This window comes from Gymnogyps californianus, chromosome 1 (assembly GCF_018139145.2).
Source record: "Gymnogyps californianus isolate 813 chromosome 1, ASM1813914v2, whole genome shotgun sequence".
Taxonomy (NCBI): Eukaryota; Metazoa; Chordata; class Aves; order Accipitriformes; family Cathartidae; genus Gymnogyps; species Gymnogyps californianus.
Genome location: NC_059471.1, coordinates 126056893 through 126072442, shown reverse-complemented (window position 1 = coordinate 126072442; position 15550 = coordinate 126056893). Strand labels below are relative to the sequence as shown.

The 15550-nt window shown below is 39.4% G+C and overlaps 1 protein-coding gene across 1 annotated transcript in view; it reads left to right on the top strand.

Annotated features, from left to right (window-relative positions):
• The first annotated feature begins 4394 nt into the window (after positions 1–4394).
• The window catches only part of F5 (coagulation factor V), a 36635-nt gene continuing 25479 nt past the window's right edge, over positions 4395–15550 (top strand). The window contains exons 1-6 of the mRNA XM_050915416.1: positions 4395–4555; positions 7666–7757; positions 9179–9301; positions 10584–10796; positions 14259–14402; positions 15329–15550. Of these exons, the coding sequence (XP_050771373.1) occupies positions 4395–4555; positions 7666–7757; positions 9179–9301; positions 10584–10796; positions 14259–14402; positions 15329–15550 (955 nt within the window). The remainder of the gene's footprint in view (positions 4556–7665; positions 7758–9178; positions 9302–10583; positions 10797–14258; positions 14403–15328) is intronic.

Genomic DNA, 15550 nt, shown 5'->3' with positions numbered 1-15550 from the left:
TCTGTGCAAATAGTTTTTGGTCCTGCTAAATAATTGGTTTTGGCAAACATATTGACTGGAGAAACACCCAGTTCTAATCAAGGACACTTGCTTTTCTCCTAAGGAAAAATACAGGTTTAAAACACGTGAATGTGTTTAGGTTTACATTAACTTGATTATGTATCTTCTGAAGCCTTTAGCACCAGAGCAGTCTGAAATGCTCTTCTACATTCTTACTGCCCTTGTAGTGTGTGTACGACCACACAAGTTACAGGGCCTGCCTTCCTTTAACAGTTATGCAGAATGTGTTCTTATATGACCTGCCATCAAATACAAAACGCATGTACGTATTCCTTTTGAGTAAGTTGTCTGAAAGAAAGCCTGAGTTTCTCTGCCATCTTTTCTTTTTGCCTGCTCACATGGTTTTCGACATAGTACATCTACTTTAAACTTCTAAAACGAGCCATTTCACAGATTAACCTTTCTTGGCTTTAGTGCCTTCTTGCAGAAGTGAAGATATTTATCTGATGGCTTCTGTTCCAAGTTGTGCCTGGCAGATTTGGTAAGTGCCCCCTCTGTCTTTTACCTACATTCAGAACCGTGTGTTTGCTGCTGATCAATAATTAACTCCTTGTTTGCCCATGAAAGTCCTTTCACCCTGCATTAAACAAAGTATGCTTGCTGGGGCATTGTGCATCAATTTGTGTGTTTGAATGAGAGAGAGATCTATGTTAGGGCATTATTAGCAACCAATTCAATAATTGGTTTACAACTTTTTACTCTTTGTAATAGCTCCCTCTCGGTCACTCTAATACAGTTGTTAAAACTGATAGCAGCCATCAGGATACGGCTGCCTGCTAGCACTTAGGATAGCATTTGTGATGAAGTAGAACTAAGTTTATGGTGGGTCCTAATCCATAATTTGCAGAAAGTTCCAAATCACCACTTTACAGCTCTTTTAAAGAGTTATCTGTTCTTGATTGCTCAAACTCAGCCTAGGCTATTCTGGGTGAAAAACTGGCAATACCAGTTAGTTTTAAAGGTCAGCCTTAGAGCAGTACTGTGAGTATACTCTTTTAGTATGTTTTCACATGTAGCATAACAAGAATCAGAACCATAATTACTGAGTGTCAGAACAGACAGTAATCTTCCCCAGTTAGAAGATGCAGACCTGCTTTTAGTGTTAAAAAGTATTGCTTATGCTTGTCTTTCTATGCTTTCTTTTCATTTGGCATTTCACTATCAGTACATCCCGAAGGTACTGCTTAGTTTTGGCAATAACATTGTTTATTGTGCTGCAGAGGTTGTTTTGCCTGTATGGACTAGACCTATGCTCCTCCATACGTGGCTTTTGCCCACAAGATCTTTTGATGTTGCTGATGACCAAATGTAAGCTACATTTGAACATGTGGGTAAGCAATGAGGATAAAATACAAAGTTTGTGGCATGTGCAGTGTTATGAAGTAGAAGAAGCTAAGATCACGGCTATATGTATGAATAGACAATAAAGTTGCATTGTCTTGGAAGACTTCAACCTGAAGAATGTATTCTGTAGTCACTTGTCATGTGACTAATAGTGATAGCTTGCAGGCAACCAATGCTAACTAAAAAAATTATATGTATGTATTAGACTTTCACCACGTCAGACAGAGGATATAGTTGCAGATATTAGAAATTAATGGTCAGGTGAAAGGGAACAAGGTCTTTGGATTATTAACAGTGATTTTCAGAACACTGTGAAACTTCGCAAAGCCTAGAGGAGACAATGTGATGCAATAGCTTAAAGAAAAGAAAAAAAAAAAAAAAAAACCCAGGCTGACCCAGATAATTTCAGACGGCTCAATCTTACATTGATCCTAAGAGGTGTGGGAAGAGGAGAAAATAAGGGAGTAGCCAATATTGGACTTTTTGTTCGTAAAGGATTAAAGAAGGGTGATACATGCTAATCAGTGTAGCTTAATGGAAAGTATCTCTGGTCTAATTTGATACTCTTCTTTAAAACTATCAGTATTATCAGCCACCCTTGTAAAAGTAATTTCACTGATGTAATGCATTTTTAATTCCTTTTACCATTTGATTGGTACTGCACGATTCATTGGCTAAGAAATTTGAAAAATACAATCCCCAAATTCATCAAAATGGATAAAAGAGAAGTAACTGGTGTCAGCTTTGATTCCCAGCTCACAGTCACAAAGCACGGGGTTTTAAGCAGGTATTCTGGGTATTAATTTTTAGCCTGCAATATTCTAGCTTTTATTACATGGAAGAATTAAGTAATAGAAACCTATAATGGAAAATTCAAATTCACTTAGTTCTTTAAACAGAATTACAGGAAGACTTGTTTGAAGTGTATTTTAGTTTCATCTCCTCAGCCAGTCACGTAAGAATACAGGAAGGTCTTCAAATACCTGTATGGGAAGGAGCTTTAGGAAAAGCGTTGTAAAGCCCAATGGGTGGAGATGGGACTCAAACGTGAATCAGTTTCTGTTCTGATAAAGATGCATCATATTTTCTGTGTGCTTCTGTATGAATGTTGAAGACCTGGAGATGAGACAAGCTAACTTAAAAGTGAAGATGGTTTAGGTTTAACAGAATGCACCAGGCACTTCAGCACCAGCTGCTTCCCATCAGTTCTGGATCGAAGGAAGGAATTGTCCATCTGCCCAGAGATTTCTTTCATAAAATCTAACTTATAGGCATTTTCACACCAACTATCAAACTCTTAAGCACCAGCATTGAAATAGATCCTGAGCAGAGATGAGATTGGGACCAGAGTAGAAATGAGACAAATATTATAACTTCTAATTAAAAATTATTGAAATAGTTTACCAAGGATTATGGTGAGTTCTTTAATCAAAACAATAATTAATTAGTAATGAAATACTATTGGACTGTCTTTACCTGAGATTTTCTCTTCAATATCAGTGCACGCATTCTGGTCCAACTTAATTGTTGCTGGATTCTGGGTTTTGAATCCTTTTCATACATAATGTCTGTGTCAAAGCAGCTAATGGGAAGAAGTGATTAACTGTATGCAGATGCAGTAGGAGGCCATTTAAGTTCAGTTTGCTGCCTTGAAACTGCTCCATGATGTCTGTAGTCTTATGCTGTCCAAGTGATCACGATTGTTTTCAGATTTAGGCACCAAACTATTCTGAAGTCCAGTAGGGAGCATTCAGCTATTGATCTTCATCAATTTTTTTTTTTCCAGCCATCTTCCCTATGTCTTCTAAGGCCATGTGGTACTGTATAGTTTGGATAGAACCAAGCTGCCAGTTAGACCATTCTGCTGTTGAACAATATATCAAACCTAGAATTGATCAGGTTTTCTTTTGAAGTAGTCTGAGGAAATGTTGTCCTTATTTTTGTCTGCATCTGGAGTGGAATTATTTTGATTTGGGGTTTTCGGCAATTTTTTCATAAAAACATTAGCAAAACATTATTGAAAAAGTTGTTGTGATCTTCCATCCATGAAAAAAATAGGTAGGGATTTTTCTTTTTCCTGTAATCCCAGTGCATAGGAAACACACTCAACAATTTTCTTGTTGTTTTGACAAACTTCTCAGCACTGGCAAAAGCAGGGAAACATTTTTGGTGATATAGTTGACATTGGTAGTTAGCTTATCAGAAGGTATTTTCTTAATCATTTCTATTTAGATAAATGCCAACAGATCCTAATCAAGGATTCTGACTATGGGCAAGTCTTCAGGCAGACCCGTTAGCTGCTACTGAGAAGCCAATTTGTTATCCATTACCTGAGATACCTGAGAGTGTAGTAGGAACCAAACTGAAGCTGACAACATGTTTGGAAAGGTTACTGACTTACTATTATGAGTATGCAGTATATGTACTAGATTTGAACTAGATTTAGCTCTTCTGGTGCCCACACCTAATCCCTCAGCATTTTGCTTTCTAACTGGGAATGATTTCTTAGGAGATGTAGCATCTAACTGGGAAATTTCTATCAGTGCTAGCCGTATGCTGGGTTTCTGTTTTCTGGGAAGATAGAAAATATGCCCCCCTTCTTCCTAACTATGCAAGTCAAATATGTTGTAATTGTAAGAAATCTAAGTAATTGTTTTCTGCCTCTGATATCCTGCTGCTTCAGTAAACAATGACCAAACCACAGTCTGTAGTGGGGCTGAAGCTGCTTCTCCTTGGTGCTTGTCTCTCACTGAAGATGGTGTGGAGGAGGGGACAGAAGGTAGTTTAAACAGGGGGTTTTTTTATCTCTGTTGGATCCCTGTCAGCAAGGGCAGGAGGAGGTGAAGAGCAACGACCTGAGCATAGCAAATGCAGTTACCCTCTTGCATCACAATTATTTCATTTCTGAGGGGAAGTTAGAAGCAGCAACAGCAATAAAAGCAGCGGTTTCTGCCTTGTCTTCCAGAGTAGCATCAACAGGCATCTGTACCATGACACTCCGCTGCATGTGTCTTTTTCTCTTGCTTCTGCTTGGTTCATGGTGGCCAGACTCAGAGAAGCATGTGGTGGGAGCTGTGAAGGTCAGGGAGCACTATATAGCTGCTCAGATCACTAGCTGGACCTACAAACTGGAATCTGAGGAAAAGTCCAGGTAACAAAGTACAGGATAAGAAGGATGAAACTAGTCTTCTCTTGTGACTGGAAGTGTTTTATGTCTCCCATCTCCTGTGGAATTTTAGAGCCCAGGAGGACTTTAGAGCCTGATCTGTTGACTTCAGAGGAACTTGTGTGACTTTAAACAGCATGATCTTAACTGAAGCCAGTGGAGTATTAAAAGTTCCTTTTTACTTACTTCATTAGTGGATAGAATTATTTTTATGTTTTCAGAGCACTTTTGTTAAATATCTTCCAGGGCTTGCTTTTATCATCTTCTGTGTGGGTTGATGTTTGTTGGTTGGGGTTTTTTTAATGTAATTATTTTAGGTATATGGATTTTGAGCAATGTTAAGTTGACCCATGGTTTGGTAAGATTTCAAAAACTTTCAGACTTTAGAATTTGCTGAACGAATAAATATGTTCCAATTTGGATACTATCACTTCCACTTAAATCGGAGCCTGATGAACTTTGGAACTAGCTATGTTGTTTCTGAGTTGTTCAGTAGTTTTTGTGAAATGTCCATCCTGAGTTCTGCCGACTAAAGGTTGTAGGATCAAGCATTGCTATACTTCATTAAGTGAAAATACTAATTTCATTTTTTTTTTTCAGATAGCATTGCAGAATGGCCAGCCTACATGCATACACCAATCAAGCATATAAAATATCTTATTTGTATTACCACTGTTATCCTTAGGTTTATAAACACTGCAAGTGCAATGCTACAGATGACAAAACTTGGACTTAATTTAGAATTCTGTTTAAATTAGGCTTCATCCTTATGCTTTGTTTGCTATAGTCACCATACACAGCTTTTATTTGTTCATGAAGTGGCATGAACTGGTACAAATTACTTGTTCTCCTACATTGAAGTGTGTATTTGGATACTACTGCATTTTTTTACATTGGTGGATGGCTTGTTTTCTTTATTTTTGTTTAGTTTGTGATATTTTTTTAGAATATGTATTGCATTTCTGGATGTTATGGAAGGGACATTTCCAGTGCAGGTTGAGACTTTCTAACTATTCTTTTTTCAAGACTTATTTAAAACAAAGTTTCTATGATTTCTGAAACTCCCCGTAGAAGTTTAATACAGCTGGTGTAAGCATAATGTCAAACTGGCTAAACAGAAGAAGACAGGATTTAAATGTAAGAATATGAAGCCAAATGCCATTGAAGTATTGACCCAGGCTGTGAATTTAGTAGTTAGAACTTCATTCTTATCTGCACTGGATGCATCAATATAAGCATCAGCTGCTGTTTCATTAAACGTCACATTGTGGATAGACTGTTTTCATGCAGTAGAGACCCACAAGACTGCCTCAAACCTCAGCTGAAATACTCTTTGATTAGCTAGGAGTTTTTCATACACAGTGCCTATTGAGATAGCTCGCATAAGTATTTAGAGCAAGTCACAACCCAGATGGGTCTGATGAACTTTGTAGAGCTTATAGAAATTTAATTTAAAAAAACCCCAAAACAACAAACCAAAGATACTCACTAAGGAAGAGCTAACGGCTTGGATCCCAAAGGCATTTGGGTATGTAACTTGCTCTGATTTCAGTAGAAGCTGAATGTCTAAATACAGTGTAAGAATCTGATACTTTGCTGCTTTTGGTTCTAAATAACTGAAGAGAGGCTGAAAAGAAAATGGGTTCTTCCTGAACTACTTCCTTAATTTTCCAATCATACAGGCTAGAAAAGGACACTTAACTTCTCTGAGTGTCAGTCGTCTTATCTTTGTAGAGATTTATTTGTTACATGTACAAGTGATATTTATAAGACACTTCAGAGCAAATTGAAATCCTATTATCTGTGCATGCAGTGTTGCTGCTGCTAGTCCCGAAAGTTATGTAACTAGACCTGCTTGCGTAGTCTGAGATTTCTGAAGTGTTAGTAAGCTACGTATTTTGTTCCTTCTAGCTATACAATTGGCGCTGATAAATTTCCTCTTCCACCCCGTAGTCCTATGCGCTTATTCTATTGAACATTGCCACGTTAGGGCAACACTTGTCAATGAAGGTTATGGATCGGGTCCTTCTCCTTAAAGAGCGAAACAATTTTATCAGTGATTTTAAAGAGAGGGGAATGAATTGAAACATGAACTGCTTCTGCCTGACTCTTCTGTTGCAAGAGAGTGTCGCAGAGGGATTTACAAAAGATCTGTGCAAAAAGAGATCTCCCCCTTATGGACCCTGGATGTCACTGAAGCGAGCTCACTGTGTTATCTCTGCCCAGCCTCTCTATGCTTGAGCAGCCCATCAGCTCCCCACTATCAAATGTGCCTGAAAGGGCATTACAAAAAAAGCAAGTGGAATTACTGTTGGATGCAGTCATCATATGTACTATACGAAATCAACCAATAAATGTGAAACTAAATACAGGCTATTGTCCCTTCAGCCCTTTTCTCATCATTATTTCCATTCCAGAAGCGTTATATGCTGGTTTCCTTCTGCTTGCCTAAATGTTTTCTAAGAAAACGTGTCGTCTACTGGGTGCCTGATTCATTTACATAACAAGACTAAGGACACTTGCAGTGTTTCTCAGAAAGCAATTTTCTGACTTGCTGTGAGATCCTTAGTTGTTGTCAGGGAACAGTTTTGTGCTTGCCTCCAAGGTCATTGCTGCTACAGGAGCTTGCTGTTAATGCTGTTGTAGAATCCTTGTGGTGAGTCTTGAAGTTCAAGCATGGGGCTGAGTAAAGAGAAATTCAGGTTTCTTTCACTGTGTTTTGTGAGATGCTTTCTAGGTTAAGCATGATCACGACATCTTCCTCTGTGTCTTAAATGGACAAAACAAAGACATCTTAATCTCAGAATCAAAAGGACCTATAGAAATCACCAGCAAAATCAGGGGTAAACTGTGCTAGATACTGTAATTGTCTAATATGAAATGGCCTAGCTCAGGAACATCATCGATTCAATAGAGTAAGAGGGAGAGGGGAAGACACTACAAAGGGTTGGACTGTGTGCCTTGCCTTCAGCAAAATGTGCAAGTGATTCAATGTAATTCCAGGATTCATTTTCTGAGATATCTGTTAAACAGCAGTGGCATCTCTGGGAATCTTTGTCCTTTTAATTTTTTTTTTGTACCTCTTTTGTTTTCAGATTGGACCGTTCAGATCCTGTGTTTAAGAAAATTTCTTACAGAGAATATGAAGTGGATTTTAAAAAAGAAAAGCCAGCAAATATATTTGCAGGTAAACAGGAAGGAAATGTTCTGAGTATTTTTGTTTGTTGCTTGTTTATAAAGCCAGGAACAAGCTAAGCAAGCTTGTATTTTTGTGTCCATTGTTTTGCACATAAACCAAATACGCACAGGGGATGAGGTCTCTACAGTGCACTAGGCTTTCAAGGGCCATGGAGGGTTTGGATTTTCAGAGGCTGGGGCTCAGTGCTATCTGCAAATTAATTGCACGATACAAAGTTGTTCCCTTTGTTTTCAGCATCTGATGAGACTTCCCATACACATTTAGACTTGTACAGCACAGTCACAGTGGTGACACTATAAATTCACATGGAAGGAGCTTAAGGCCTGAGGCTAAATATGTTTCTGATAGATCAGTGGAAAGGAAAAGAAAAACTATGAGGTTGGGTGTGAAAGATGTCCCCTTGCCTTTGCGTCTGTTACTGCTTGAAGACGCTTTAAATGGATGGAGGCAAGTTCTCGTACTTATGCCATACGTAAGTATGGTACTTGTGTTATGATGCTTATGCGGAGTACTTACATGGTCTGTCTGCACTTCATATGAATAGATAAAATAGCTTCAGATGTTAGATGTTCAGATTTAGATTTCAAAGTAAACGTGTGTGAGGTTGGTGATATGAAATTGTTACAAGTTGCCCTGAAAGGTCTAGTCTATGATCTGATTCCTTTCAGTTTTGTTTGTTCTCCTGTGTTTTCTGAAACTGCTCTTTCTTTTCAGAGAAAGAAATCTGCAAAATAGTTTACACAGAAAGAGACTAACAAGCCATAGGTTGTCTTAGCAGGTTTCTTCCATTGCTTATTTTTGCAATATGGGGAGTACGGATACAAGCCCCTCTTGAAACCTTTTGCAGGCTATGCTTCAAGAAATTTGCAACATGGAACTGATTATTTCTTTAGATAATGTTTTGGGATTGAAAGATCTTTTTGTTCTGTGACTTCTGGCATTGAGAGTGCTATTCAAAGAAATGTGCTTGAATGCCTTTCTCTAAACTTTTAAACTATAAAATGTCTGCCTTCCTAAAACTGTTTAATTAAATTGTGTGTGAAGGATTCCTAGAAATTCCCAATGAACCTCAACACGAACCTTTTGATAAATTTTCTGTATCTGGAAATAACTTTTTTCCCCCCAAATCTACCATTTTCCTGTGACTTTTTTTTTTAAGTGCTAGTTGCCAGATACACAATTTGTAACATTCCTGACTATGAGCTGCAGGTTTTAAATCCCACGTGCCTTTTTATGGGTAAATCTTCATTGAATCTTCATTGCAGTGGTATTACATTCTCTGCCTGTATTAATTTTGCAACTTGTACTTTGAGAGCTCACGTTCCCTAATGGGGGGAGAGAACTCTTCATTTCACTGAACACACTGTTTTGCTCACGTTTTCCTCTCTCTTTATCTTGAATAACTACAGGACTTCTGGGACCAACTCTGCGTGCTGAAGTGGGAGATACTTTAGTGGTTCACCTTAAGAATATGGCTGACAAGCCGGTCAGTATTCATCCCCAAGGCATAGTTTACAACAAAAATGCAGAAGGTAAATACTATAAAAACTCCATGTTTTGTTCATTTACTTGTAGACTACTCTATGAAATAATTGAGAGGGGCCCAGACCAACGTTTGAGGATGTGTAACACAAGTGTCTGTTGATCCTGGATTAAAACTTTACACCCATTGTTAGCTCCTTTCTTGTTCATCAGTGTAACACTAGGAATATGAGTGTCATCTGACATGCACAGTCTCCTGACCAGCTGCCTGTGTGCTAATACTGTTTCATAGAATCACAGAGTGGTTGAGGTTGGAAGGCACCTCTGGAGGTCATCTGGTCCAACCCCCATGTAATTGCAAAATATTCTATTTCAGGACATGTAAACTCTTAAATACAGGTCTTAAAAAAACTTTTCCAAATCCCTTGCAATAGCACACATCAAGATGTTATTGGTAAAGGCAGTTGACAGTGCTGATCATGTTGTTCTGATACTTAGCATTTCATGCTCAGCTTTGTAGTGTTTTGCTCCTGGAACCCTCATGAGACTAGCAAAAAGAGATCATAAACCGTGACCGAATTGACAGTTAAATGTCTGCACTAGCCCAGAGTGAGCTGGATTGCCCGTGCTTCTTGGATTGCCCTGCCCTGGGTGCTGAGCCAGAGCTCTGACCTGCAGTTTACAAATTTATTCAAGGCTTTGTTTGTTGTGTCGATACAAAAAGAGTTTTGCAACCCCATCACATGGAGTTGAACAGAACACGTTACTGGAAATGATAGGCAGTTCGGTTTGACTATCTTATTAATGTGCCTTTTGCACCTAGGATTTTGATTTCTGGCTCCCCTTTGTCATATTGCAGATTTGTTGGATATGGTAGGCATAGATATGAGCCATTGCTGCCATCTGGATATGCAGTGCACAAAAGGTCTAAGGCAACAAGGCAATAAGGCAATGCTAGCCTGTGCAATGGCTTTATGAGAAACAATTAGAAAGTTGACAGAGTGGGCTGTATTCCTCCACGGAGTATCAGTGAGCAGAGGCTGAAGCTTCATGCCATCCTAGCCCTAGTCAGACTGATGAAGAGCCCCACCTTTCGGCAGTGATGACAGTTCTAGGAAATCTTTAATCTTTAAGAAACAGGATGGTGGAACAGCTACTCTCCCCTATGCTACTGTCCACAATGTGAGCGGAATCATGAGTTACCTCTTTGAAGCTGAAGTATCATATAGGCAAGAAACAAACCAAGCTTTTGGAACTGATTGTAGAAGGACATTCCAGATGCTTTAATTGCTCTTTGTCTTCATGCCACCCTACTGACTCTTTTCTTGGCAGGCTTCCTATATGATGACAGAACATCATCTGCAGAAAAACAAGATGATGCTGTACTTCCAGGCCAGGTCTACACATATGTGTGGGATATAACGGAAGAAGTTGGTCCAAGAGAAGCTGACCTTCCTTGTCTTACTTATGCATATTATTCTCATGAGAACATGGCAATGGATTTTAACTCTGGTCTGATTGGAGCACTGCTTATCTGTAAGAAAGGTAATGAAATGCTTTAAGACTACTATAAGGTAATATAGTTTCATTTCTTAATAAAGCTAAGATTTTATGATAATGAGGGAAGATATCTTATTTTCCTTATCACATCTTTACATGCAGTGTAAAGTAAATGGCTTTCAACATCTTTCTCTTAGATGTTAAATTTTTTAAATGCCAGCTTTCATGCAGATCCATCCTATAATTATAGGATGGACAGAGAGTGCTATTAATAGATACATTTGCCTGTACTGGTTGCATTTTCAGTTGCTTAACTGCTAAATATATGACCTCAAATTTCCTGTCTTAGAATAGATATTTTTTAAAGCTTCATTCAAAATGGTTCAGCCATTCCAGAGAATAAGGCAGGAAATAATTGTTTTACCCATGCCTTTTAAAGGCTGTCTGATCAAGAGGCTGTAGCGCACTCTCTTCTGTAACAAGGGTTTGAAATCTTTTGCTAGTCATTTGAAAAGATGGCCAAATTTGAACAGATTATAAGTCTTCGAAAATCGCTTTGCATGTGATCAGGGACTTGAGATTTTAGCAGTTTGAGTCACTGAATTCCATCTCCACTAATATGAACTGGTGTCTTGTAGGACTTGTAAGTAACTGCTAGGTACATGCCACTGATTTGAGGGAAGTTTGAAACAGCATGCTACTTAAACTACTTACTGGTCCCTTAAATCCTAAATTTTTCCAAGTTATATATCCTTCTTTTAGTGAAAGCTCTGAGTTATTTAGCTTGATCCTCTTTCCCTGCAGTTTGAGCCAAACATTTTGTATAGACTGCAGACTGCATGGACTTGGACCTTGAAGCTTTCCTGAAAGTAAACATAAAACTGGTTCAGTGTGGGTTGTACAAGGGCACTCGTCTCACTGATAGATATCCATTTAATTGCAGAACACACCTACTCATATCACCTCAAAGGAGTGGCGTTAGTATTAATTATATTCCTCCTGAAGTTTTTTTGAGAATTAGCGCTTTTAGTATTATCTAGGACTTGTTATTTTCCTGATTTTCTTGGGTTTTCTTTCTCTATTTTCATGTGTGTGTGTGCATTTTATGGCATACTGGTGGAGTTAATCTGGACAAATGCTTTGGAATTACTTGCTTTCTTTCCTTGTCAGGCTTCTCAAATTCATGCATATATTGTGGGCTTGAGTTGGATATGAGTTTGAGATGGATTGGTTTGAGCACTACCTTCAAGACAATTTGAGCATATGTTTCTAGCTAGAGCAAATACAAACGGCTAACTACTCACATTTTTAAGATTTCTGAACAGGGTTTCTTTGACTGGGCACTGTGTGGTAGGTGTGCAACATGCATGTGTATTTGGTCTGGCTGGTATGGAGTTAATTTCTTCACAGCAGCTCATAGGGTGCTGTGTTTTGGATTTGTGTCTAAATAGTGTTGATAATACACCCATGTTTTAGCTGTTGCTGAATAGTGCTTGCACCTTGTCAAGGCTTTCTCTTTTTCCTGCTCAGACCTCCCCAGCTAGTGGGCTGGGGATGGGTGAGAGGTTGGGAGGGGACACAGCTGGACAGATGAACCAAAGGGGTATTTCCTACCATGTAATGTCATTCTCGGCAATAAAAACTGGAGGTAGAGGAAGAAGCAGCAGTGCGGGGGGAATGAGGGGTGTTGACTTCCAAGGTGGCTGTTCCTGAGAGACTGGCGGGGCATCAATCTGCTTGTGGGAGATGATGAGTGATTTCCTTCATGTTGCTTGTTTTTTTTTCCCCTCTTTCCTTCACCTGTTGAACCATCTTTATCTACCTCCAAGTTTTCTCACTCTTGTTCTTCCTGTTCTCTCCCCTGTCCTGCTGGGGGTGGGGAAGCATTGAAGTGGCTGTGTGGGTGCTTGGCTGCTGGCTGGGGTCAACCCACCGCAGTCTGACACATAAGAGCAGCATAGGTGGTATAACCTGGGAAGGTTATAAAAAGTGGACTTCTGAGTTAAAGCACTTACTGAATGTTCTTTGTGTGACAAGCAGATAAATTCCTCTGTTGATCTGAGACTTCTTTTGTGCAGGAAAACAGGACTTTGTAGCCTCTCATAAATAAAAAGGATTACATTAAAGATAACTGCTTCCACTGCCAGTGTCTCTTCCTAAGTAGAATAATCAGCAAGCTCCCAAATTTTTAGTCCCTGCAGTCTAGAGGGACATCTATTTTAGACCTGGATTATGTATTGAAAGTAGCAAATGGAAGTTTTTGATGTGAGCAATCTACAGAAAGAATCAGTAAAATCACACCAGTTCTGTGTGGCATGTCCAGAATGAATTCTACTTGAAGACAGAAATCACACCTGTATCACAAACTCAACTAGATAGTTTCTTACAACCAATCCAATTCAGCAGTATTTGTCAAAGTCTTTTGTATGTAAAGGTTGTGTCGTGGTTTAACCCCAGCCAGCAGCTAAGCACCATGCAGCTGCTCCCTCACTCCCCCCTGCCCCGCTCCCAGTGGGATGGGGAGGAGAATCGGGAAAGAAGGTAAAACTCGTAGGTTAAGAACAGTTTAATAACTAAAGTAAAATATAATACTAACAATAACAATAATGAAATATAATAATAATAATTGTAATGAAAAGGAATATAACAAAGAAAAGAAGGGGGGGGGGACCAAAAAAACAGTGATGCACAATGCAACTGCTCACCACCCGCTGACCGATGCCCAAGCAGCGAGCCACCCCTCCTGCCCAGCTCCTCCCTGTTTATATATTGGGCATGATGTTCCATGGTATAGAATACCCCTTTGGCTAGTTCGGGTCAGCTGCCCCGGCTATGCTCCCTCCCAGCTTCTTGGGCACCTGGTTGCTGGCAGAGCATGGGAAACTGAAAAATCCTTGGCTTAAGATAAGCACTACTTAGCAACAACTAAAACATCAGCGTGATATCAACATTATTCTCACACTAAATCCAAAACATAGCACTATACCAGCTACTAAGGAGAAAATTAACTCTATCCCAGCCGAAACCAGGACAGGTTGTTTGCTGAGTGGTCGGTTTTACGCTTTTTAAAGGAGCTGATGACCTCAGTGTAGTGCTTGAAAAGGCAGTGTTCACACTGCAGGTGACTCTACCATCATTCTTCTCCTTGCCTCTCAGTCTCAAAAGAGAGGCCAGCATCTGATTGTGGACAGAAGGCTGTTTGGCGCTCCCATTCATTAAGGCAATCCCTACAACGCATTGCCAGAATTGTCTGAGACAATTAATTGCATGTTGTTTAATCTCCTCTGGGATATTACAGACTTTTGATTTCGTGGTTACCGAACCCAAAAGTACTTTCAGAAATAAAATCACTTTATGAGCATTCTTAAGGTCTTGTTTTGGTCAGGCTCAGCCAGTACATGCTAACAGGTGAAGCAAGCTCATTAAATACACATTAATGCCACTACGTTGATGTGAAAACTGCTTTACTTCTGCTTCAAATTAAGACCTGTTGTTTCTTCTCCATAGGAAGCCTAAATGAGGATGGGTCACAAAAACTTTTCGACAAGGAGTATGTACTGATGTTTGGTGTGTTTGATGAAAACAAGAGTTGGCAAAGATCAGCATCACTCAAGTACACAATTAATGGCTATACTGATGGAACATTACCAGGTACTGTTAAGGCTTATGTGAAATGAAATTAACATTGATGAAGACTGAATATTACCTTTGTTCGCTTTTTATGCAAGAGAACAGGAATGTGGAGGAATGGGATACAGCCTTTTTTAGAACATGTCTGTGAGCATCGAAATTCTAGAAGAGAAACTGCTGCTGGAAGGAAGTCATGCCATATTGCTGATAAGAATGACAGGATTAGTTCTAAGAAGAGTTCTGCTCGAAGAACAGGATTACTAACTTCAAAAAAATAAGAAATCCCTCATTTTTTTTACACAGCTGATGGGGAGAGAGTGATGTGGTTAAGTGAACTGCTGGTTTTACAGCATGTAGAACATACTAGGTGAAGAACTTCCTGGAAATGGAAAGTCAGTTACCATTAAATGAGACAATTAAGTGGGAAGACTAGGAAGGTGGTAATGGGGCTATTCTGTTGCTAGTGTTTTCCCCTTGTTCTCCTAAGGAACTATTTTCATATCTCGGTCCAGTCCATTGTGCAAATACAAAAGACTGTCTTAGGTGGGGTTTTGTAAACAAATATTGGATAAGGTAGTTACTGTCACTAGATACCACCTCATTCTTTATCTTGGATCCTTGCCTTTTTATTTTCTCCCCCCCCCCCCCAACAAGGACAGATCAGCTTTCCAAAAGAGGCTGCTGGTTTTCTTCCTTCTTCCCCAGCTCACTGTAAGTCAGGTTGTCACTTGCATGTAAGATTTAAACACCTGTCTTCCACTGACGTACAGGATTTTGGTACCTGTTCCATTTATAAGTTTCTGAAACTTCCTCTTGTTGCAAATGCTGATCACAGGAGTCAGAGATTTTCTTAATGTTTTGAGCGAAGATTCACTTCAGACCTAGTGTGCATAGGGAACTTGCATGATTTGCCTGTATTCTGAACCCTACTCTCATTTCTCTTTCAGATTTAGAGGCTTGTGCATATGACAACATTAGCTGGCATTTGATAGGAATGAGTTCCAACCCAGAAATTTTCTCCATTCATATCAATGGCCAGTCCATGGAGCAAAGACATCGCCGAGTTTCTACTGTTAACCTAGTGGGAGGAGCATCAACCACAGTAAACATGACAGTGAGTGAGGAAGGAAGGTGGCTGATATCTTCTCTTGTCCAAAAGCACCTGCAAG